Source organism: Protomyctophum bolini, assembly GCF_963924005.1.
Source record: "Protomyctophum bolini genome assembly, chromosome: 10".
In the NCBI taxonomy this organism is placed as follows: Eukaryota; Metazoa; Chordata; class Actinopteri; order Myctophiformes; family Myctophidae; genus Protomyctophum; species Protomyctophum bolini.
The window spans coordinates 26,502,705-26,529,232 of NC_137871.1; the positions used below are offsets into that span (position 1 = coordinate 26,502,705).

The window sequence follows — 26,528 nt, forward strand, 5'->3', positions numbered from 1 at the left end:
TGTAGTCACTTCGACCACAAATGTCCCAAGAAACTAGCTAGCCTAGCCACGAGTTTTCTGCGGGCAGCTGAATTATTTGTTTTGATTAGGTGTGGAATGGTGCTCGTTTGAACCACGGCTAGAAGGCTGTTTCAATATTAGATTGCTTCCTCGAAACGACCTGTTGTATACTACAACAGGTAGTATACAACTCTTAACAATAAAGCATGATTAGAATATTAGCAGACCTAAATGCTGCATGGCATGCTGCGAGCAGTACTCACGGCAGTATGGCCACAGCGGTAGCCCCAGAGGGAAGCCCACCGTCCTCTCCAGCCAGACTCTGACACAGCTGATGCACAGCAGCTTTAGCCATGCCATAGCCCACCATGCCTAATGGAGACAAAGACAACACAAACATACAATGTCAGATGTTATCGTTTCCGAGGGAAACTCTCCTTCCAAAAAGGGACAGAAAACAGTGAGCATCGTTCACACACTGACACACAGCCGTGGACAACATGCATTTGCAACATTACTGAATGTGAATAATGAGCGCTTTAGAATGGGTCACAGGGGTGGGGGACTGTGGAGAGAGGTGACTAAAGACAAAAGATTTGCTGACTTGCTTTTCTCTCCACACTATTTCACTGTATGTATGATGGCTTGAACAAGACAACAAAACTAAACATAATCTTGTAGAATATGAATCGCTAATCATTAATTCATTGTTTGTATGTTATCTGTGCCCTTTATTTGACATTGAATCAGAATCGGGAAGCAACACTTTATTTCCAAAAGCAGGTTCACAACAAGGAATTTGTTTTAGTGACAGCTCGATTGTTTTAAAATGTAACCAACAAAGTACTGTACCTGCAGCCCATTAAGACCTGAGGCCTACAAAGAATGTCTTCTAAATCCTGTTGATTGTTTTCAGTGTTTCTCAAACTTTTTCATGTCAAGGACCCCCAAAATGATATGCATTTGGCCATGACCCCGGCCCCCATCTACAAATATTTTCTAGGGATCCCAGGGATTTGAGTTTGCTTAAAGAAATTGATTTGCACAAATCTTCATGATTTAAAAAAATATATATCCAATTCCAAAGACATCTAAAATGACACAGATTTCCCAGTTTTAATGGATTTACAGGAACCAGACAGTGCAATAAGATATTACAGAACAGTCTGGCAGTGTGCCGCGGGTTCGACTCCTGATCCCAACGGCCTTTACTCTCTCCCCATTTCCTGTCAGCCTACTTTCATCTGTCCCTCTATCAATAAAAAAGAAAAAAAGGCGAGCAAAAAAGAAAACGAATCTTAAAAAAAAAAAAAAAAAAAACAGAACATCCATCCAGGCAGTAGACTACACTAGATAGAAGACAATACTCTTGTCATTGTCACATGATTGTATATTAACTAATTTAGCTGGGGACCCCCTGGTACTCCCCCAAGGACCCCTGGGGGTCCCGGACCACACTTTGAGAACCAAGTTCTTAGTCCATTTAGACCTGAGGCCGATTCTAAAAACAACTTCTAAATCCATTCCTAAGTAAAACCTCAAAAGAGTAAAATAATAATAATAATGTTGCTACAGTATATACCGTATATAGCAACTACACAAGGAGGTGTTGAAACAACAAATACTCTAGGTGTTCCAGGTTGAAATAGATTAAAGTAGGATATTAGATAACCAATGTTGATCAGATTAGAAGTGTACGTAGTAGATTAGATTAGATTAACTCTGATTAATTAGCTAGGGTTAAAACAAACCTGCTGTCTGATCTGTTGTATCCAGTGTTTGTCTACTCTATGCTTTACACACCGTGACACCGACTTATTGCAGAGCCCCGGGCTTGGCTTAATTGTGTGAATGCTTTGTATTTAAAAAAGCATCTGGAATCAATAAGTGGCCATTTCTTTCGTTTTAAAAGAATGCAAAGATTTTCTCCCACCCCCTCTGCCAATCACATGACAGACATGCCAAGCGACCTTTGAAGAATTGACCAATGGGAGAAAGGGGTGGTGTGTTTTCATCAAGTTTTTTTTTTTAGGCAAACAAACATTTGTCTTAAACTCTTACAGACTACACTACAGAGCACAAAAACTCTTCTTCTGGCAGCAACGGTAAGCATGTGAAATCAAGTCAAATATACACGTATAGAGAATGAGAAGGGGTCACATCATAATCACCAGGCAGGTGTGTGGACTGGTCTCTGACATCAATAAAGACAACTTATTGGGGTCAATATTCACACGCACACACACATACTGTACAAATATAGGCCTACACACACACACACACACACACACACACACACACACACACACATGCGTACAAAGACTGTAGACATACATGCAAACGTGCATAGCATACAAAGTGTTCGTTTGCCTAAACAAAAGCTGTTTTAAAGCAGTCAAACAATTATTTTTGGATTGTCCCTCATCAACATAAGATCTGTGAAGTGGAAGGAAGGAATGATGGGGGGAACGTTCGCCAAACATAGCCGATCTACATGCAACGCATGTAGATCGTTGTGAGCTTGCAGATCTGCTATATTGAGTGTACCAAATGCATTCTGTACAGGTCCATTTCATCAAGTACAGAGTTTACAGTAAGTACAGTAAGTACAGAAATTGCAGCTCAACAACAATCTCTGTGATACGATTATTGTGAGTGTTATTTTTTTTATCCTGTTAAATGATAATGATCACGATTATCGTCCCATCCTTATTTCTATAATATATGCAGTCAGTGTGTCGGCCAGCAATCAGTCAGACTCAGCATATCAGTATGGACAACTATACTGTAGGACATTCACTTCTAGTCATTTTTACTAGTTGACTAGTTGCCTAGTTTACTAGTCGACTAGTTGTTTAACTACTCATTATGTTTTTTTGTACATAGGTGACTATAACTATAATCTACCTGATCTTGAGGCCTACAAAATCGGGATTATTATTATTTTATTCTTCAACTAGTCAACTAGTACCAACAAGGTCGACTAGTTGGTACTAGTCGACTAGTTGAATAGTCGACTAGTTGAATAGTCGACTAGTTGCTTAATGCCCTACTATACTGACTCGCTTTTGACTGGAAGGAGTCATGTTATGGTTACACTTGATGCTGTAAACCTCTTGTTTAGATTTGAGCTCTGAAAGCATGGTCCTTGCTGGGAAAACTTTGATTTTAAAACAATTGCAATAACTTGGGAGTGGAAAGTTTGTTTAATATTCAGGGTAAAGAGGAAAAGAGGGTTATTTTCCATTATCATACTAATTCATTATAGCCTGGATAAAACCCCGCCCACTACACTGAGTGAACTGCTCCAGGAAGCTTCAGACTCTGATAATCAGGCTAAATTCAATCATTACCAACTGACTGTCCACTTTGAAAATAAATAAAAACACTTAAAATAAATGTGATTAACAACCTGTACTACCACAAAATGTTGTAACGCGGCTCACTGTACAATAGGCTAGAGGTTTGAAACATCCTCCTGGGGTTCAAGCTGAATTCCACATCATCAACGACTTTGTCGTTTACAATGAATGAGCCTGATTCTGCTGTTGCGCTAACTCTACGTCACTCAGCTAAATGACAAAACTTTGTAAATGTTATATTTCAAAATACAAACTCAGTTTAAGTCGATCTATGTTGCCCTAAGTTTGTCATGGAAATCTCCTCCCCTGCTTTCCACTGCAGATGATCGATCTGGTCATTAGATCAACATTGTTGTTTGCTCAACATGTTTGATCAAAGCCTACTGGGGGGGGGGGGGGGGGGGGTCGGTACAGAATACGTACCGTCTGTCCCTCTGCTTCTCTACTATGTCTGTTGGGACAATTTAGGGCTTTTTCATTCAATATTTGTCTCTTAACGTTGCCTCGTGTGACCTGGTATTAAAACAGAATTTGTCTACATGACTTTTGGGGTAAATAAATAAACACACAAAGAATTAACATGTTTCAATGCAAATAACTATTACAACTATTCTAAAACAATCAGTCTTGGTAATGGTTGCAGGTGTTCCGACTTCTATCTAACATCCAGTTCCCTAACCTGGTTGAACTACTGATATACAGTTATGTTGTGATATGAGCCAACATATCAATAAGGGTGCATCCCTAGTTTTGGAATACAGAGTCATTGTTTTTTTGTTTGTTTTTTAATTCAGTGTTTATATAAGCTTTTTTCAGAATGGACAAAATTGTTATAATCTTTGAATACATGTCGATCATATTGACATCGGTTATATCAGCCATAACAGCAATTCATTACATCGGATATCGATATCGGCCAAAATGTCTCATCTGTACATGCCTTGATCCCCCCCCCCTAATCAGAGCAGACACTTGTTTACTGTGAAGATTCACATGACATCAAAACATCACTAAATGGAAGTGTATAGGAGCTTTGCAATCCCCTGATGACAGCTGCTCTCCATTTGAACAAAGCATCGCAACCGTGTCCTGTCTGCGTCCACATTTGAGGACTAGGATAATATTGTGAACTAGCTGAGTCATCCTTCTACACAACCAATGGGATTGTCTGCTGTGCTGCCGACTGCTGAGCGAGAGGGTTTGCATTGTACTAACTGTCGTATACAGTGTATTGTAGGATCTAAGCACATCATATAGCCAGCATGGTTGGCCTGGCCTTGTTCTGTATTGCACACCACCCCACTTCGCCCCTCATGCACTATGTACTGTATGTTGCGTGTTCTGTCCACTATGTTGTGTATGCGGCGTGTACAGAATACATTAGGTGTTTTTGCTACGAGGCACAATGAGTTTCCCAGAATGTGTGAAATGTGCAAAACATAAACCAGTCACATGGATAAGATTGGTTACGAGGGGGGGGGGGGGGGCATCACATGAGTCCACACTCCACACACCACAGCAGCTTGAGTGCAGCAGGGAATCAAATCGGAAGGTTTATGTCCCATGGCTACAATGGACAAGAACGCAATATAGAATATAAAAGTTATGACTTTAATGTTGAAATCATAACTGAGGTCTGCGTTTTGACAGTGAGTCTCAATTAATTAGTAATACAGCAAGTTAATATATAAAAAAATCGTGAAAATGTGGCACAAATTTGAAAACAGTTTGGATTTAGAAGACATTTGTAGAATCGTCCTCAGGTCTAAATGGGTTAAGCAATGGATTATTCTTGAGGTAAGGCATGTAGGATGCAAGCTGATCGGTTGACACTTTTTTCAGCACTGTGATCCCGTTACTCTCTATACACAAAGTCTTCAGTTAAACCAATACTGGGGATGTTGCTGTGAACAAGGCTATAGGAGGCCCACATTACACAACCACCAGAGATTCATCAGCATCAGTCTTGTGTCTTGTTTTCTTCCTAATTGTCTGGACCGTTTCCCATGCCACTAATGACTATGCCAATGACTATTACCATGAAGTGGGCAGACTACTTGCCTTTGTATTTGTTAAGCTTGTTTCTTTATTGAACCGGACAATAGGAAACATTAGAGGAGAGAAATCACAGGATGAACCCATAATTATGTTCAAGTGAGCGCTCAAGTGTTTTTTGATCATCTCTATCTTCTGATGTTGTTTGTGGGTTTGGCAGTGGACCGTAATGTACTGCTAGCCACTGTCTGTCAAATGATCAAAAGCTGATAGTGTCTGCACAGTGGCTCAGCTCTGTGACTTAACCACTTCAATCCTATCTAGTCTACTTTGTTGACTGGAGGCCACACAGGTGCCGCCTCATTTTTTCCCCCCTCTAAAGCAAATATCTTTGCCGTTCCCGCCACGGCCATACATTGCAGACGTGCCAATGATGAGCAAGACACTTACGGTTTATGGTAACCCATAACCGAGCGCTCATCAAAGCCATCAGCTGGGTGAAGCTGAAAACGGTTTAACACGGTTTCCATAACAGTAAGGTCTGCGGCCAATTACATATACGTTTTGTGGTACTTGACATGAAAAAGGTTGAGCACCACTGACAGAAACATAGGTATTTCAGAAAACTGTCAGGACATAGAAGACATTTTGTAGAATCTGTTCTCGGGTCCAAATGGGTTAAACAAATGGCATTGCGTGGGCTCACTAACACGGTTGTGGGGAACGTATCAGTGATCCTACGTGATCAGTCCATTTGCTTGTCCTTACCACTTGTGCCGGCGAGGGATGCCTTAGCCCCGGGAAGAGTCAACAGACCTCCAGGCTTCAGGTGGAGAGCAGCTAGATGGCTGGAGACCGTGCACGTCCACACACTCTGCTTCCACATCATGTCTGTGTTCTTGTAGAAGTCTAATGCAGACACGTATGTGAAGTGTAAGAGTACAGTTTAATAATATGGATGCAAATAAAGGTGTTAAAAGTTCCATTGCGAACAAATCAATTCTAAAAATGAGTGATGCACCGATGTATCGGCCACATAATCGGAATCTGCAATCGACATTTACTGACGGCAGTAGCTGGTGTTTATCTGTTATGTTGTTGATGCACACATTTCGCATTGGCTATGTTGGTATGTTGGTTATCTGTAGTCTGTGGCAACTTGCAAGATTCTGAAAATGTATGTCTTGTATTGAACATGTATTTGTTTCTCTGGCACAAAAGGGGGAAATAAAAACAACAAAAACTAAATTAACATGTATCGGTATCAGTATTGGCGGTTGGCTAAATTGTTATTTTAAACATCGGTATTGGCCAAGGATTTCCATATCATTCCTAATAAAAATATATTTTTGGGGTTCATTTTTGATCTACAAGCTTGAATATATTTGCTATTTTGTATAAAATAATATGAAAGTGTTTAAGTGATTAATCACTGGCAGACAAATCAATTCAGTCAATTATTAAAATAAATCTATTTTTTCCAAGTTGATTCATTGATACGTAGCCTATATATCCTTCTCGATTATTTGATTAATCAAACAAGTAATCGATAAGAATATATACCGGCTATGAATATAGGCTACCTGATGTAAAGGCAAAAAGGACATAATAAGTGATGCTGCAACGTCGTGCATCCTGCTCTGACCTTTAGAGCTGCAGTTTCCTCCAGCCCAGCCTCCAGCCACACACAAGATGGCATCCACTTTCTGTTGCCCTAGCAACTGGGCCACATCTGCTGTCACCTAGAGATAACACGTCTTGTTATTAAGCCCAGAACCACACCAATGGGTCGCCATGAAACTCTGTTTTTACCGTTTGGTTGCAAAGGAGTTGCATGGCGACCCATTGGTGTGGTTTTGGGCTTTTAGACCACAAAGGTTTAAATATGCTGGACATGGACACCCTACTGGACTGGATTTTTTTTATTTTATACAAACCTATGAATTCACTTCAGGCAATAATTAAAATAGTTAATGTAAAAAAAACAAACAGGTAAAGCCTACCACGGTGTATGGTTTTTCAACTTTTCCAGCTGGCTGCAATTGCTCGTAACTTATTATGGAATCAAAAAGCCAATTAACACTTCTTTATTGAAGAAGTTGTTTAAATCTTAGTTCTGGCCACATTGGGGGAGCTCATGAGCATGGTACTTAGTTGTAAATACCTGTCCCGCCTGCTCCGTAAAGCATTCAGACAACTTGACAGGCACATTTTCATCTGCGTCCTCGTTTGCAATGATGTCGATGCTGGCGACCCACTATATTGAGTAAAAACAGAGACAGCTATAGGTTAAGAAAGGGACCGTGAGCCGTGAGGTAAATAGTGTAATTAATTAATTACACATGAAAATAAAAGTTCGAGTAGCCAAACTAGCAACAAGAAGCGTGCAGTAGTGTAGTGTAGTGTAGCCTACTGAACACAACTAATCAACACTCACTTACCCATCCTTTGGATTTGAAATGCTGAACAATCTTAGAACCCAGTGCTCCTCTTCCACCGTAGACGATAACCCGCTTCTTCTCAGCCATGCTTTCCTCTGACGAGCTCTCTGAGCAATAAACGTTAAGCTCAACTGCTTTCTAGCTGTTCCAGCGCAAAGCAGAGGATATAAGAGAAAGAGAGAGAGAGGAGAGAGAGAGAGAGAGAGAGAGGGGGCGGGGAGAGAGGAGAGAGAGAGAGAGTGGGCGGGGAGAGAGGATAAGTATGAGAGAGAGATAGAGAGAGAGAGAGGGGGGAGGGAGGGAGGGAGGGGGAGAGAGAGAGAGCAACAGGTTGGCTTTAGCCTTTTGCTGTAGCCATACATTTAAAAAAATCACACCTGTGTGAACTGAGCGGACGTGCAACTATACATTTTTTGTTATAGGTACTTGACTGTGCTGTGCTACTGTACTGTGATTATTTTTGGAAGAAATCTTTGAGAAATGACAGTTACCGCGTGGGGGTCCCCGAACATCCAGACCCCTGGGAACTCGCCCAGGGGCCCGGGCCAGTTCTGGCGAGCCTTCCCGCGTCCGAAATGGTCGAGAGTTATCGTGTTGCAGCTTTCCGTGCTCACGTCGCGTAGACTACATAGATAGGGACACACATAGCTGTGTAATGGAGTCACCGCTCAAAAACAATTCCATAAATAAAGTAAAATAAGAATAATGTCCATAGATAAATAAGAACACGTTTAATAAGTATTCGGTCAGATAACTCACGAATAGATTTTACCAATATTTATATAGAATGAGAATACAAGTGTGCATATTATATTTTAGAGCGTTCGGCTCTGCTAAATTTTTCTCCCTGCTCGGCACAATTAAACACCATCATTAAACATTAAGAGCAGGGAGATAGATATACAATTTCAGAGTATACCCATTTACATGCACCAGTGGGTGCAGGGCCAATAAGGCAATTATGGAAGGAGGTAGGGCCCGCAGCCCCGCACACCATTCTTTTGGTAAATAATTACTTTATTGAATAAACAAACGTTTCCATCTTGACAGATCTTCGTCAGGTCAGTATACAGATGAAACGTGTGCATCTGTATCTCACAAATGAGCCTTAGAAGTCACAGAATCCTGAGGTCTGAGGCGGATATAGGCATCGGTTCTAGGCTTAACTCTATGGTTGAAATCCTGTAAGAGGGCACTTTTGGACCAATTTCTTTTTTGTGAAAATAGCTGATCTACAAGCTCTCAAAGCATCGAAAACCCAGCACTCTTTAGCTAGTGGAGATGCTGTAGGACATGGATTTTAAAAAAGTGTTCAACGCAAAAATGCTGTGTTCATGTTCAGGAGACTTCGGGGGGAAAAGCAATTTTCCTGAATGCTGCCTTCCGGCATGGCATGGAAAGAAAGGAGTGGCATTTGCATTTCTTTCACCTGCTGCATTCATGGTCTGGAGGAGTCTGGAAAGGGCAGTGGTTTTACAGACGGGTTAAAGGGCAAGGCTGAAGCCCCCTTTGATGTCTATGTGTGCACGTCCCTGCTTGGTAGTCTGTGGTTTCTTTTCTTTTTTTCAACACCTTTGTGTAGAAACGGGAACTCTGTTTGGCTCCTCAGCTTTCTGTGTGCTTTGAGTGTTTATGAGTCTTGAGAGATGACAATCTTATGTACAAGTCATATCGCTTATTAGAATACATTGCAACAATATAACTTAAAAAGTATAGAAATCATGTTTGGTGTTGGACCCGAGGAGAAACGGGTATACACCGATGTTGGAGAAAGAAGGGTACGCCCACCCATCCCTCTCTATCTGCTGAGGCTTTCACCAACTACTTTGACAAGATGCTACATGCTCTGCGTGATCTAGTCTTCTTCCTGGCTCCCAAGCTGTGGAATAAATTAACTCCCCTCACAGACGGTATACGGCAGACTCACTCCCGAACTCCAGAAAGTGGTATTTTAAATCAACTGCAGTAAACTCCAGAAAATGCACCTTTAGCCCAAATCACAGTATGAAATTGAGGAAAAACAAATCTAATTTTATTTCTTAATGACAGTTCAGTAGAATATAATCACTATTTTAAATTGATTTTGTAGTACATTTCATAATCCCAGTTCCTTATTTTATACACCAAAGTTGGTGCACTTGAAATTAAGGGTTTGAAAAATATGCTGTTACTAGCCTACAAGAGATTCAGATTCCTAGTAGGAATGTCCTTCCTTGTAACTGTTTTGAATTTTCACTACAGATTTTAATTCTACCTCTCCTCTGGAACATGGTTCTTGTTCCCACAGTTCCACCTTGTGGAATATTTGAGTAATTACAGCTTGTAGGGAAATATGTGAGGCGATTGGATACTGCATTGGAACAAATAGCTCTAATGCAGATTTCAAAGATTTTAAAGCAGGTCCTTGTCTGAGAATCTATTGTAAATATGGATTCAAAGTTTTAATACTAGAGCCAAACCTACTCACAGCTGTTCTATTCACCATAATGCCCCAACTGTATCTGTCCATCGAATTATCCAGATTTTATCAGGTTTGATGTAGTAGTGGGAACAAATTGACATGAACAGTACCGTTGTGACACGAGTCAACATGCAATTATAATATGCCCTCTAAAATAATTCCTTTTAAGATGGTAATGAGCATCTTTGCGATTAAAATTGGTACTTTTTTAAAATGGTAAATTTTAATACGACACTGTACAGTCACAATATGCATCTGTGGCAAACAATTTCTCCTAGGTCCAGGGTAGGCATCTACATTCCCCAAAGGTTGCCCATCTACGATTGGATTTTAGTGTACTGTGGTACTATCCGTAACCATTACTTTGTGCTGATCACTTGACAAGACATGGTAGTTAAGCAGTCACGAGACTGCAAGGTTTGTAGCCAGCTACTACAGGCCTGGCACTTAAATATGACCCCTGTGATAGCCGAGAGGGCATGAATACTCACCGCTAGACTATGTTGACAGACATTTGGCTAGAACCCCACGCTACTTTACAACTGGTGTGATCAGTGTTTCATCACACTCTGAGCAGGACAGTCCAGGCATGTCAACAGCGACTCAAATGTCATCCAGCACGCAACGCTACCCTTTACAGTCCTGTAGTTGATTATGTTCTGGGAACATGCACTGAATATTAGTGTGTTGTCCTTGACTGTTAGTGACTTTACTGAAAACAGGTGTGTCACTCAGGCAAGCAGCGCAAGGTTAAAGTCCTAATTCACAGATTAAAGTCAGGAAGAGATAAGATATGTGGAACAAGCCACACAGTGGCACAGGCAATCCTGGTGCACACCACTATTCAGCTTTTTACTAGCACCAAAGGTCCTCAAATTAGCAAAAATGTGTACTTATAAGCATGTCACTGCTGCAATATTCCCATGTTATCACTAACACTGAAACACCAAGTCTGACCACCCTCAGTGAAACCTACCCCAGGAGACCATCCAATGAATCCAGCAGAAGTCTAACTGGGTTTCAGGTAGGGCTACTCTGGAACAAACAAAAAACATTCAAACAGGCAGGAGAGTCATGTAGGTTAATTGCTTTTATTCACTTTTTCCGACAAGGTTCCTGTGTTTAGGGAATGACATTCTGGTGAGGGGCAATGACAAAATACTAAACGAACATGGGCCAAGAAACAAATTCTAAACGGATTCCCCTGGTACAACTAGTAATAAAATACTAGCTGGTCCCTATAAATATTGCAGCATTAAGTAAAATGTACATGGTATGTTACAGTTACACTTCACGACATGAACAGTGGACATACAAAATGATTTACATGACTTTCTTCAGCTCGTCATACAAGACAAGCACAAAGGCTCCGCCCATGCCTCTGAGCACATTGGACCAGGCTCCCTTGAAGAAAGCCTTGCTGCCTTCATCACGGGCAATCTTCCTCCAGCAGTCCATGGTGCCACTGTACATGATGTCCGCTGAGGGGGAGGAAATACAAAGATGCATCACACAAACGTTGCAAGGTTTTCTTTAAGCTTAACAATGTTTAAGATTTAACCTTTACACGCACATCCAATCCCATAAATTGGGCAGGCGCTGAACCAACGGATTAGAAAAGCAAAGAAAAAAATGATTACACACAAAGTGCTGTGTGCATAGGCACTTTGTGGGTGCAATAATGTTTTTGGAAACTGGTGTTATGCATTTTGTCTTTTCTCTGTCAGATTTTAACTTACCTCCTTTGCGTCCAGACTGCATCATCATACGACGGCGGACGGTATCGAAGGGGTAGGAAACGAAACCGGCACAGGCAGTCACAGTCTGAGCAATTGCCCAGCTGACAACAATGGGTGTATTCTTGGGATCTGGCAGCATACCTGTGGAAAAATGATGCAAGAGGATTAGGACCGTCCAAGAGTTCAAACACCCAAACCCTGGTGGACATTTTGCCAAGAAATAATTTGAATTTACCCTTGGCTGTGTCATAGACACCAAAGTAGGCAGCTCTGTAGATGATGATGCCCTGCACAGACACACTGAAGCCCTGGTACAGGCCCTTGAGGCCGTCAGACTTGAAGATCGACGCCAAGCAGTTGCCGAGGCCACTGAATTCACGCTTTCCAGACACGCCGACATCGGCGGCGAGGCGCGTTCTGGCGAAGTCAAGGGGGTAGACGAAGCAGAGGGAGGTGGCACCTGCGGCACCGCCACAGGCCAGGTTGCCGGCGAAGTACCTCCAGAACTGGGTCTTGTCCACGCCGTCGAGGAAGAGCTTCTTGTACTTATCCTTGAACGCAAAGTTGAGAGCCTGGGTGGGGAAGTATCTGATGACGTTGGCCAGATTCCCTCTCCAGAAGGCCATGAAGCCCTGTTCCTTGGGGATACGAACCACGCAGTCCATGATGCCCTTGTACTGTTGGGCAGCCGAGATCTGTTTGCTGGCATGTTGTACCTGGAATAAGCAAAGTGATTTTGAGATTAATTTTAGCATTAGTGATTAAAAAAAAGGCTGTTCTCAACCAGGGTCCTAGATTTGTATCACATTTTGAGGAGTCAAAAGTCAACATTTGAAGTTAAACTGACAACTTCAAAATATAATATGCAAAATAGCAGGTAGACATGTTTTTACTTTTAAAGGGATCAATAAATACTGTTACAAAGTAAAGGTCTGGAATTCAATTTACTTGATTAAAAGTATTGGTATAAAAATGTACCAAAAGTAGACTAGAAAGTACTCATTATGCACATTTCCAAGTTATCAAATATATAAAAACTTTTGGAAATAGCATAGGATAGCTACAAGCTCATAGTGACGCATTGTGAGCTTGTAAATCAGCCACTTTCAAATGGGCTGAAGCAGTTCATAATGCAATTTTTTTTGAATAATCTAAATCTACAAACTAGTAACTAAGGCGGTCAAATAATTGTAACAGTAAAGTACAAACTTAAGTTACACCACGCTGCCATAGCCATTCGCGGAGGAACGTTTTTTTATTCGTAGGATAGCTCAGGAAAGGAGCGCTCGTTTTACCACGCCGGCTACTAGGGCGGGGCTTCCCTACTACTAGTAGTCAAGGAAAGCGCCGCCCGCACGGGCAGAACCGCACCTTCTAATAAACAAACTGCCAGCTGCCTCGCGGATTACGCCGATTTGTAATACAAGTTTTGCCCGTTCGCGCCCCACTGCCGCCACAGCGGATTTTTTAATAGTTTTTGGATTAAGGTTGGTAGGCATAAACACTTGTGTCCAAAACACAGCCCAGCGCTTCCTACTCCACTGACAACCAATCACAGCGCTCCAAATTCCTCGAATCCTCCAGGAAAAGGAAGAAAAAAAAACTCATACGGGAGACAGAAATACTAGCCGTTCAGTTGAGGCCTACTACTCATAGCAAGACCATTAGCCTACTAAAAACTTCATGGCAGCCATTGACCAAATGCACAGCCCCGCCTCCTGCATGTAATTTGAGCCTCGACGCACCATGCGCCGCTAGTACAAACTGGCAAACTTTCAATCATGGGGACCGACGCTAACCCCTTTGAGTTGACCTTGGTGGTCATTTGACACGAACAATGTGTGAATTCACTAACGTATCACTGTCAGGAAGTGGGGAAGAAATATGCCATTAGTCAACACAACTATTAATTTTTGGCCCATTAAAAACAAAAAACATTTCCCCCTCTTTTTAAAGTTGTTCTTTTCTACGAAGCACATTGTTGCATTTGTGATATGGTATATGAAATGGGGCCTACACATACAAGTTTAATTATCTCAACCTTTTAGACGACAGCAAGAAACAGGAAGAAGTCAAATGTCGAATTACCTACAGCTACAGCCCATGAGCTAGCTGCTAGCTAGCTGACGTTAGCATTGAGATACGGTTGCACAATGCTCATTCCCAAATAACCGCAGTGAGAGAAAAGAATAAAGCCCCATTGTTCCCGAACAACTTATGTAACAATTATTACTAACCTGGAGAAGGAGCTTCACTCTCTCAATGGGAGCAACAGCTGTCTTGGAGACGGCAGCGGATATGCCACCAGCCAAGAAGTCCTTGGCGAAAGAAATTGCCGTCTCATTCATGTTTTCAGATGTTGTCAAATGTCCTCCCCGTTCAGACAGCCGCAGGCTCACTCAGGACAGAACCGGTAGGGTATGCCGATAGAGGTGAAGTGAACGTTCTGCTAACTTTGACAGGGCGTTTAAGAAGGCTGGACGGCGAGGAAAAAAACGTGAGCCTCACACTCAGATTTAATTGGTTGCAAGCTGTGTGAAGTGAAGTTGTGGGCGGGGATAGAATGTCCTTGGACACATTTGTCTGTCTTCCTCATGACTCTCTCAAGTCAGGGCAAATAATAGCAAAGTTTGGGGGTCGCAATTTATGGCACCACGTTACACAATCAATTCATATGGCTGCTACTTGTTTTGCTATTGTCAGTTTTAAACCACACAGTGCCGAATTGGAGGGTATATGGGTTTATTTATCATCATGTCATGTTCTTTAACTGGATCAAGGTCAAATCAAATGTCAGCTTTGTGCAGCCGAGGCCCTCTCAATTGGGTCCCAATAGTAAGGAAAGGTCATCTCACCAGTTCATGTCCTCCAATCTTCAGTTTCTCATAATGATTTGATCTAATTGTACGTTTTTAAATTAATATACTAATCAAGGCTAAGAGAACCCAATTAACATGTGAGCCTTAACTCCAGCTGTTTTCCAAAAAATATTTTACATAATTTCACATAATTATTTTGAGAGAAAGTAATTGTATGGCTAGTTGGAAATGCAACACTATTGTGCAATGTGCAGGCACTTCAGATAGGATTAGTGACATTAACAGGTGTAAAAAGTTGGATCACAGGTGTCAGACAAATGGGGGGTAATATATATAGACCTGCATGTTGTTTTTGAGAGCTTACCGGTAGTTCTATTTCCCCCTTTTTTTGAACCCATTAAGACCTGAGGCCCAAATGCCTTCTAAATAAGTTTTCTGAAAAGCCTATGTTTCTTTTTTTTAATATATATTTTTTTATCCCACGATTTTGTAACCCATTTTTCACCCCTGTGCCAATCATCTACTGTGAAAGCCTATGTTTCTAATAGCATCACTGTCGGGCAGAAACCCCTTATCTCCATATTTGTCTCCACCAGGCAGAAGGCATGGGGAGAGAGTATGTTTTGCACTTCATCCGTCCGTCCGTGTGTGTGTGTGTGTGTGTGTGTGTGTGTGTGTGTGTCTCTGTCCGTCCGTGTACAGCTAATCTCCGGTACCGTTGGCCCGGCAGATGCTAAACTGGGACTACCTTTTATGCAGAGCCTCGGTTTCGATGGGTGCCGATGGGACGCTTGTTTTACAGCGTCGGTTACTACCTACCTCAAACCCTTACCCTAACCATAACGCAAGCACGGAGCAGTGCATCCCTCACCAACCTTAATCCGGTCGTTTTAACGGACCCCTCGCCAACCTTAATCCGGTCGTTTTAACGGACCCCTCGCCAACCTTAATCCGGTTGCCTGTAAAACAAGTGCTCCCTCAGTGACCACCATGAGGCCGACTTATACTAAACACACACATTCCATTACTCGTACACATTTTAACCATACATCACGCAAATTGGTATACACTGTCTCTATAGTCATGTGATCAACACAGATCTGTCCCATTTGCCATATTCCATCCCGATTGGCTAAGATTGCCTTCTAAAGCTTGCAGGATTGGTCCGTTTCGAACAAAATGCCACAAATCATGAACACATTGTGCCATTTCCGTGAATGCATTCCTAATAGGCTGAGGACAAAATGCCACTTATTTTTTGTCAAATTAGCCTCATGGTGGTGCTATAACAGGCCAATTCCTGTTTTTACTGATAACGTCACTGATCTGTGTACAGTACAACTTTGTATACGCACTCCCTAGGGGCCTAGGCCTAGAGGGCAAGGAAAACACCTTTGCCCTGCATTTTTCGCATCTGCCTGATATGAGGCCGATTTTTGCAAAACACAGTTCTTTACATTACTCGTATACATTTTATCCATCATCACACAAATCGGTATTGACGAGGAATTTCCATCATGCATTCACTCAAACTCGGTCACCAAAAGGACATTTAAATGTATTGACATGAGTCTATACAAACGCTTTAAAGCTCGGAACCACGCTGTGATAACAACAGTGCCTGACACATGGCTCCTGTGACCTGGGATCATTTCCTTCTCACCTGTTCCCCTCCTTTACCTCTGCATCCTGTTCCTAAACCCCCCCTCTCTCTCATGTCTTTTTCTGCCCCACCTTCTGGGTGGGGTCTATCACTGATATAAACTGTACCTCTGATTTGTGACATTGTGCCTGCCTTGAGACCCGCCGGTGCTGCAGCATCCGTGTACTGCTGTGCACGTTAAATGTAGATCAAGACTGATTCCTCACGCGTTTAGTGTGTGTGTAAAACTGCCACATCAGTATACACTATCTATCACAAACACTCCTCTCCTCCTGGTGGAGACCTGTGCCCCAAGGGGGCACTTTTTCTAGTTTAACTTTGTGTACAGCATCAAACAAAAAGTATCAAAAGTAGCAGATTCACAAGTTCAAAATGAGCTAAAAGCAATGTTTTGAGCATGTAGATCTACTACTTTTGAATTTGAATCCTGAAACTTAACAGCATTGGACACATGATGTTTCCACCCGACGCTATATAGCTCAAATCTAAAATGACACGGATGCTTTCCCTGTTTTAATGGGTTAAAACAATAATAAAAACGTTTTTGGACATACAAGGTTTCAACCCGAGGGCAACAAAATTAAAACAATCACTAGTGACCACATACGTAGACCCACGAAAACAAGTCTCACTACAATGCAATGCGATGGTTTATTAGAACCCCACAATGCTATTGTTGACAGTCCAGAATCAAGTATGTAACATATTGATGTATTTTCATACAGCATGATGATTTTCTTTTTTTTTAAACAACTCATGAGAAATTTCTACATTCATTCATTATAACATCAGCCTGAATGTCAGGCCAATACTGTAATGTTAGGAAGCCTACTGTATTAGTAGTAAACAATTAAAAGTCTGCACACCGGTTCTCAGCTACGCTTTTTTTTTAAATGTATTTATTGCTGCTAGTTCTTCCTGATAAAAGATCTTGTGATCGTGTGTATTGCATACCAATAAAAAGAAAGTGGAGCTGAGAACCGACGTGTGGACCTCACTCATTTTACTGTTGAACTGAACTTCTGTTTGTCCAGCACCTTGACTTTAGATTGGGATGTCTTTCTAGCCTAACTGCATTGTAACCTCATAATAATATCAGTCTCATCTTCTGGATTAAGGCCAAGTTGTGCAATTCTAAAAACACTACAAAAAAATAAAATAATAATAATAATAATAATAATAATGACACCCAAGGCACATTACAACCATGTAGCAAACCATGTTACTATAGTTTAAATATGAATAGTAGTTACAGAAATATTAAGAAAGATAAGAAAAATGTATATAAATTAAAGTTTGTGCTTTGCACCATGTAAGGCCATGGTCAGACCAAGATAATAATACATGGAGAGATAATACTGTCAGAAGAATAACTGTTGTGATAGAGGTAGAGCTTTGCTGGCAGAAATACATGATAGTAGATGTCAAGTCAAGTACGTATAATATCATTGCCATGAACAAATGAAGGGTGCGGTCACATCAAACTTAAATTCTGCCTATGGGGTCAGATTCCGCCAATGCTTTTCAAGTCTTTTTTGCTGAAATTCTCGAACGGCAACACACCGCTTCATTTCCATTGGAAAGCAATGTCAGAATCCAACCGGAGAATCAAAGTTCGGTGTGATTGCACATGAAAGCTGAAATTCAGGAGAATAGGAGGATTATGACTGACACTAGCTTCTGCCATAGCAGCTAGTAAAAGGTTCAAGGCCCATTTGGCCAGTCCATGTCTTATAAAATATTCACCAGTGAGGTGAGGAGGAGTATATTCCGGCATAGAAGACAAAATTCCTCGCGCCGTGTCACCAACGATTTTCAAAGGATGACGCCTGTGACCGAAAGCTCATGTTTTTCACACGACGCTTCACCTCTTCCAACTCGTAAGGCCTCAGGCTTTGGTCTACCCCTGGTTTGCGCGTGTAGCTCAGTGGCGAGACGATGTACCCGTTGCGGTAAAGGCACACCTGCTTGCACATCTCAAAGCAGGTGAAGAGAAGGCCAGAGTAGGGAACAATCTGTGGAAGAAAGGGGTAGACATTTTAGAACACTGGTTCTCAAACACAAGCTCGTACAAGCTCATAGCGTGGCACTGAGTGCCTCGCTACGAGCTTGTAGGTCTGCTATTTTTGAAAAATCGTGAAAATGTAAATCTTTGAATAAATATTCTTTGAGAGCAAACTTTTTAACTCAAATGTTTGCTTCTGGGGGGGGTCCCTGGAACAACATATTTTCAGATGGGGGTCGGAGGCCAATTACAGATTATTTTTGGGGTCCTTGACATGAAATAGTTTGAGCACCACTGACATAGAAACATAGGTTTTTCAGAAAACTGTCATGATTTAGAAGACATTTGTAGAATCGTCCTCAGGTCTAAATGTGATAATTACAGTTGTTTAAAAATGTAAATGTAAATGTAAATTTAAAGAATAATTCATGACTAAATAATTTCATGACTAAATTAGGGAGAAAATAGCAGATCTACAAGCTCACAACGCGGTGCACATTCTGAGCATTTACATCTTGGGGCCGCAAAACTGCCATCAAATGACATTTGGAGGTGGAATAACAGAACATTTCTGGCATGCTATGCCAGAAATAGAAGCTGCCCACCTAGCGTTGTGGCATACCTTTATGAATTACACGTAGAGCTTTGCTTTCCAAACCCCATCACACACCCACACACATCTAATGTATATGCCGCCGCACGACGGTATCTCTTGGCTAAAATAAAATAATTCAAGGTAATGCTGCATTCACACTGACAGCTATAAAGATACAGATCATTTTCAATGTAAGCCAGCGACATAGTCATATATTAGTAGTTGCTACAGCAGCTACAAAAAGGTTGAGCTGGTTTCAAGTTAAGTTTAACTTTGTATCTGCCATTGTAACGCCCCTTGAACTCAGCTGAACACGTCGTTTACTATCTGGAACAGAGGTTGTAATTATTTAATGTAACAGACAAAGTACGATTTTGACGCATGTGACTGTTGTGACATCAAGCTCACACACTATTGATGTGAACAGCCATGTGTACAATCGTGTCTTACTTGACAAGTTGACATGAATAAACAAACAATGTAGAGTACGGCAATTTATAGCCAACATATACCGTCGAGTCAAGCCGTACCTTTATTGCATTGGCAGTAAAGCCACTCCAAAGTGAGAGGATGCCCTTGTTTTTCACCACTTGTCTAAAACAGTCCACCATTCCTCTGAAATGAACGTCAACTCCACCAAAATGGGGCAACCGGGCACTCTGCGCCTGAGAGGAGAATACAAATGTCAGTCAGTAAAGTGTCATGAGGTATCTAATAAACCAAACTTCAGGAAGAAGGTGGCATATTAAAAGAAGACAGATTAAGTAAGTGCAGTTGGGTTCACGGATGTGATGGACACAAACTCTGTGTATTACATTACTGTCATGAAGGAAAATGTAAGCTTCTGGTTCCACTGAGTAAGGCTCATTCAATGGACCAATTGGTACATGATTAACTTGCAAAAGTGAAAATGTGCATTTAACATCAAGAAGATACTCTGGGTTATCTTTTATTTTTTATGTGGGCAGATCGAACAATAAGAACATTCAAATGGGTGATAGTTGTGAACACAACAAAGTGACTACAACATATTTCAATGGATAATGTTGTTGACCTAATAGCCTAGCATAGGAATCGGTAATATTCCGCAGAACAGAAAAAAACTGACATCACAGTTCAGTTATCACGGTTTTGCTGGGAATAGCATAATTCAGTTTTACAATCACACTGTATGACCTTTTGTTAAGGTACATGAATTCTCAGCAAACTTATCAGTTAAACAATACCTAGGTTAATCTACTACTACAAAGATTGCGTTTCTATTGTCCATTTCTCACTGACACTTAACCCCGAGCTGTTGATGACAGAGGAACTGTGGATAAGTCTCATATGTAGATATGTGAGAGTTTTTCATTGTAGTAACTATCACATCTGAAAGTTGTTTTATTGTTTGATATACTAGAAACAAGTGACACCCAACTAGCCGACTGTGTGATAGTTACTGGCTATCTATAGCTTCAGCAGACCAAAGACTACGTTTGCATTCTCAGCTGCTGTTGAACCTTGTGGTACGGTAGCTAATAATAGGCTGATAAAACCGGAAGTAGTATTCTGCCCTTCGAAGACCTATTGTTCCCCATGTGTGTTCACTTGAATCTAGGCCGGGGGACACGTTCTAGCGTGCATGTGCGTGCACCGTTCCGTTCCATGTACCTACGTGTGCACATCACTTTTGTTTTGGTACCACGGCGTGGTACTGCGTTCACCACTGACACCCCTGCTTATATCGCGTATGGTACTATATACATATATATCTATATAGCACGGAAAATAAATATGACACTGATCCACCAAGTAGTTTGTAAGATTAGCTGTGGAAAGACAGACAGACAGACAAGACACATGAAAGCATGCACTTGCACACACATGCCCTGATGGAGATCATTTTCATGTAGTATTAATTAAATTTTCTGAAATTGAAACCCATTTAACTTCACTACTTTTCAAAATGTAACCAAATAAATATGCAATTCAATTCAACATACTATTTCTTACTGAGATTTCAAAATGATTGTAGGCAAAAGAGTGAGAAACAATAGCCTTAGATACAAATTGCATGCAATGAACAAGATCAATACCACCAATTAGTAAACTTACTACTTACTTGCATCTTCCTTTTGACAGTTTCAAATGGGTAAGACAAGGTTTGTGCCACTCCTGCAGCAACACAGCCAATAATAAAGTTCTGGAGTGAAGTTAAACGGAAAAGAGGCTGCTGCCACAGCTTATCCAGGTTCATGTAAACCACACAGCACCCAACAGAAAAGGGGAATGCACCTGTAGTGAAAGAAAATGCAGGTTGCCAAACTTAAGACCTGAGAAACCAGTAGTTATTTTTCATAATTCCAAAGAATTCCAAAGAATTCAAACACGCAAAAATAGCAGCACAAGCTCACAGCGTGGCACAAAGTGAACTAACTTGTACATCTGCTATTTTTGAGCACTAAAAATCTAAAATGACACAGATCCTTTCCCGGTTTAAATTATTTAGATTAGAACACACTGAAGCTACATATTACAATTTCTGAAAATAAGTGGTCAGCAATGAAACAGTCAACCTCCAACATTATCTTTATCATTGGGTACACTCGTGCCACAACCTTATTGTAAATGAATGAATGCTATTTGTGTTTTGATGTTTAGTTTACCTAAGACGGTGAGAGAGAAGCCCCTATAAAGTGCCAGAAGTCCTTCGCCCCGGTAGATCTTTGTGAGAGTGTGAACCACACCGACATACGTGGGCTCCCTGCAGTTCTGAACAATGAGCCTGGTCTCTGCCACCTCCAGAGGGTACGTGACCAGGGCAGCCGCTATTCCCGCCACACTTCCAGCAAATATAGCCCTCCACTGAGATATGTAGCCCAATTCATCCATGTGCAGGTGGACTATCCTGGAGATGGAAGAAAGAAAATATAAACACTCAGAAGGTGGGAACGAAAAAATCATAGTCACATGAAAAAATTGTGATTGCATTTATATAGTGCCTTTTCATACAACATGTATATTACATTCACCCATAGCACTTACCCTACCCCCTTAGATAGCATTTCTGTAGACTTAGATAGCATTTGATACAGACTTATAGCATGTTATGTAGACAGCACTATAATTGCATTGTATGTAGTCATAGCACGTCATAGTACATTATGTATAGCATAGTATAGTATAATGTATAGTTTATATGTATAGTTTCATTATATAGATATTCCACTGTTACTTTCTTAGCTTACGCATGTTTCATGATAAATGCTTTTTATGTGATGTATTCCCATGCTTTTTTGTTCTTGCTTAATGTAAATCGCTCTGGATTAAGAGCGTCTGCTAAATGCCTAAATTGTAAATTGTAAATTGGAGGAAACCAGGCCAAGGCACCAACCTGCTCATCGGGAGCAGTTTGGGGTTCAGTGTCTCTTGCTCAAGGCCTGGAAGAATTCTGCTGCATTGTGCATTTGAAACTTGAATGTTGGCTTGTGGTCGTTTAACAATACAGTGACTTACAGCTAATGTTGACAATTACTGAATATGGACAAAATGTAAACACAGCGAGTCGCTGCCAGCTTGTACATCTGCCATTTTTTAACATGAAACATTTCTGCCAAATACATATCATTCTGGGGTTCAATCTAAACTACTGATTTAGAATGCATTGGTAGAATGGGTCTGAGATGGGTCGTAACGGGTTAACAGCTGATCATTGTGTGGTAGAGGGTTGTCACGTGGACGTGGTGGGATCTCAGCTATATGGGGGATGGCCGAGAGGTGGCACCCGTGCAGCAGGCTTTTGTAGAATGTATGGAATGTGTCTCAACTCTAATGGGCCTGGTTTTGCTTTAAAAATCCTGACAATCTCAAAAACCCATCTCACTCTCAATGCGGGATGAAACTCTAGGCTGAGTTTGACTTTTGTGTTCCAGTTCAGGTTAAAAGGATTTAGGTGTGTCTGTCACTGTCAATGTGCTTTGACAATACAGTTGACTATAAAGGCCTACTTGCAAATTGGCACACCCATGGCTCTAGGCACATTAGGCCCAAACCGCACCAATGCAAGTCCTTGCAACTGCCAGTGAGGATACTGATTTCATGCAACTACTCACAACCGTTTGGTTGCAAGGAGTTGCATGGCGAATCATTGGTGCGGTTTGGGCCTTAACACACCCATCATTAATTGTATTCAGCTGCGTTGCTTACAAGCCTGCCATAATCTAATCGGCTGTACATAGTTTTTAACCTGAACAAGAGAACAAATTACAAAATCAGCCTAATTTCATGCCTGTGAAAAGACCAAGCCGTCTTTTCCTGACTGTAAAGGTGGTTGCACACTGGGCGCGTCCGAAAATCGCACCCGGTGTGTAGGGACCTTAACTTTGACTATGTCAGGAGGTAAGATCGGGTGACGTCACATGTCTTGGGTAAAAGTAGCACCACACAGCACACTGCACAGACTACAGCTGACTGTCGACGGACTGGGAGGACATAACTCCCGTAATATAAACTTTATTACAGGCTCGTGGCCCACAAGGTAAGACAGTACATCACAATACGAGAATACAAATACAAATAAAATAAAAATACAGTACATTTACCCAGCCCCACAGGTTACTACTCTAGGCGAGGCACTTATACCAGTGTAATGAATAATGTATAAAGTTTTACTGTACAGTCAGTGAAGCTGACTCCACAGGACGTGGTTGTTGTGAGAGACTCCTAAAAGGTCTCATGGAGGTCTCAGTGTTCATTTCTGCGACCACTAAAACTAAACTAACGACTACCTTTTTTTCACTGATGAATGGTAAAATCTTATGATATTCAGTCAACTAAAACTAGACAAATGTGACTTGACTAAAACGAAATGGTCTGAGGCAGGGCATCAGCAGACAAGGTCAGGGGGCTTCAGCAGAGAGAGAAGGCCGGGTGGGGGGGTTCAGGCGTCGGCAGCCAGGGACTGACAGCAGACTTTCCGGCAGGGGAGTCGGCCGGGGGTCGAGTGATGACAGTTTTGTCATTTGTCATTGTGATGAGTTTTTAGGCAGGGATATGCCGAGAGGGGTTAAGATATAGAGGGTATGCGCATGCTTAAAGTGAATGGAACGTCGAGTGGCAAAGCAACATGCAAAGTGAGTTTAACATTGTTTAACGTTGTTTAATGCAATCAGATAGGACTTTTCTTTTGGATGCATGGGTTGTCAAGGCCAGAAAGTAGTTTTTCGCCACTCAGTGGGCATTCCTGCATAACTTCCGGGTTTGATGATGATGTCACGCGCATACCCTCTATAGTGGGGCGTTGGCTGGGACAGTCGAGAGGGGATTATTCAGGCATGGCATAATTGTTTTTAAGCAGGTTTGCAGATTTGTGTCATGGGTAAATATAGCAACTACAACTTGCTGCTGGCTGTTTCATTCTGTTATTTACAAACAATAATCAGGAATTGTATTTGCTGACAAGGCATCCAGAAAGCACATAATAAATAGTGCCTCTTGGGTATCTGAAAAGCAGCATCAACAAAACTAAACAGGTCATTATTATTCATTAGTGTGCTAATCAACCATCTAATATTATCCAGGGAGGCGTACTGTTTATGAGGGATACTCATAAAACAGAAGAGCTCTTCTCCAGGAAGGAACATTGTGTACAGAACAGAACAATCATTTGCAGAGGGGATGGGGTGTGTGCTGTTGTTTACATATAGCCTACACATGCCTTCTTCACCCATCATGACAGGCTACAGCAATAACTACTCTATTAAAGTACTAACTAGATGACACGTTACACCTCATCATATACTATTATTATTTATATCCCCGATAGTCTGTTTACACTCAATAGCTGTACGGTACGGGGGGTTATTCTTTTGCCCTACAATGACACCAAAATCGTCCGAGTAAATCCTAGCGTTCTGATTGGACCAATAGTGAAGGCGTGACACTCGCGTTCCAGAAAACAGGAAGTAATGTATGTGTTGGTTTTGTAGAAGCTACTGTCAGAGCTTGGCTTGCTAATAATAATATTATGATCATACGTTGTTCCATTTTAAAGTACACAATGCATTTCCTTAATTTGCTGTCCAGTCCAAATTAGATACAATTGAAGACACAAACAACCATGCTTGCAGTAGTTGTATTATGCTCAAGCTATTATCCACTTTTTCAGCGGGCTTTTTACAAGACACTGGTAGCTTTTTGATTGATTGATTGATTGATTGAAGTATTTATTAACAGTTTTCAGAGTTACATTTCAAGCACAACTCAATACAAAAACTGTTAACTTTGAGTGGACGACACCATAAAAAAGCATTACACTTGTTTACAAGAGGGTGCAGCATTCTTTCTACCCCACTGTCCCCCCCAGTAGTTAACAGTTTGAATGTGTCCCACAGGCTACAACCTATTAATATGTGTACAATATTTCATATTTATAATATTTGTGTGTGTGAGTGTGTCTGTCTCAATTCGCTTACTTTTTGTACGTTGCTACGTGCACCGCGCTGTAGGGAAACAGTCGGAGACAGGAGACCACATTCCCTTTCCAGAATCCCCTGAGTCCCTCGTTCTGTGCGACGAGGAGAAAAGTGTGCCAGAAGCCCCTCTTGCAGTGGAAAGTGCCCACCTGGCTCTTGATCTTCACCACCTCCAGAGGCGACGTGACGGTCTTGCTGAAAAACCCAGCGAAACCGACGCACAAAAAGCCCTGGTAGTTTGTCAGTCTGACGTCTTCTGTAACGGTTGCCATTATTATTATTACTGCTGTCTGGCGCTGCTGCTATGGTGGCTGCGTCCAAAATCGCGTCTTCTTCTTCTTCATCCGAAGGACTCTGTGTGATGATCTAATCTTCTTCTAGGAACGAGTGGGACACAGCGGTTGTTTACCAGGATTAAGTTGCAGGTATCCGTGCCGTGGTGTTGTTGACTTGTTGTGCCTTCTTGAGCCAGCGGCGGGTATTATGTGACACTGTATGGTCTGACATAGCCTGGGTAAACCCACTCCCCCTGCTGGACAACATTTCATTGGGAGGGGTTTACCCAGGCTAGGTCTGACACAGGAACGTTACTAGCGGTCAGTGATCGTCATGACAGAGAGAGCAGAGCACAGGGCGCCGCCAGCAGAAAGAAAGCACGGTGATATTCCAGCAAAATAACACTAGATGGTAGTGTTTGGTCCACTTTTGGTGATTGATTGATTGATTGAAATATTTATTAACAGTTTGCAGAATTACAGTACTTTTCAAGCACAACTCAATACAAAAACTGTTAACTGTGAGTGGACGACCCAATAAAGCATTACACTTGTTTAGCTACAAGAGGGTCCACCATGTTCAAATCATCAAAACATTTAAAGACGTACGAATAGACATTTCTATATAAGAAAGAAACAGAACAGGAATTCATTATAAAGGAGGTAAAAAAGGGAAAAGAAACTATACAGTGAGGGGGAAAGGGGTGGGTGGGGGGGA

General features: G+C 41.5%; 3 protein-coding genes across 3 annotated transcripts in view; all 3 read right to left on the reverse strand.

Annotated features, from left to right (window-relative positions):
• The window catches only part of qdpra (quinoid dihydropteridine reductase a), a 14,179-nt gene extending 6,234 nt beyond the window's left edge, over positions 1 to 7,945 (reverse strand). The window contains exons 1-5 of the mRNA XM_080773632.1: positions 7,799 to 7,945; positions 7,522 to 7,614; positions 7,003 to 7,099; positions 6,126 to 6,266; positions 264 to 372 (exon numbers count right to left, since the gene is read on the reverse strand). Of these exons, the coding sequence (XP_080629758.1) occupies positions 264 to 372; positions 6,126 to 6,266; positions 7,003 to 7,099; positions 7,522 to 7,614; positions 7,799 to 7,885 (527 nt within the window). The 5' untranslated portion in view covers positions 7,886 to 7,945. The remainder of the gene's footprint in view (positions 1 to 263; positions 373 to 6,125; positions 6,267 to 7,002; positions 7,100 to 7,521; positions 7,615 to 7,798) is intronic.
• A 3,386-nt stretch (positions 7,946 to 11,331) lies between these two features.
• LOC308322763 (ADP/ATP translocase 3-like) lies at positions 11,332 to 14,449 on the reverse strand. The gene is made up of 4 exons (XM_080774178.1): positions 14,236 to 14,449; positions 12,234 to 12,714; positions 11,999 to 12,139; positions 11,332 to 11,740 (listed from the first exon to the last, which is right to left on the reverse strand). Exons 1-4 carry the CDS (start codon positions 14,344 to 14,346, stop codon positions 11,583 to 11,585), a joined length of 891 nt encoding a protein of 296 aa, XP_080630304.1. The 5' UTR covers positions 14,347 to 14,449; the 3' UTR covers positions 11,332 to 11,582.
• A 2,663-nt stretch (positions 14,450 to 17,112) lies between these two features.
• Positions 17,113 to 26,043, reverse strand: slc25a43 (solute carrier family 25 member 43). The gene is made up of 5 exons (XM_080774067.1): positions 25,536 to 26,043; positions 21,729 to 21,970; positions 21,185 to 21,357; positions 19,611 to 19,745; positions 17,113 to 18,495 (listed from the first exon to the last, which is right to left on the reverse strand). Exons 1-5 carry the CDS (start codon positions 25,805 to 25,807, stop codon positions 18,283 to 18,285), a joined length of 1,035 nt encoding a protein of 344 aa, XP_080630193.1. The 5' UTR covers positions 25,808 to 26,043; the 3' UTR covers positions 17,113 to 18,282.
• Positions 26,044 to 26,528: the final 485 nt, after the last annotated feature.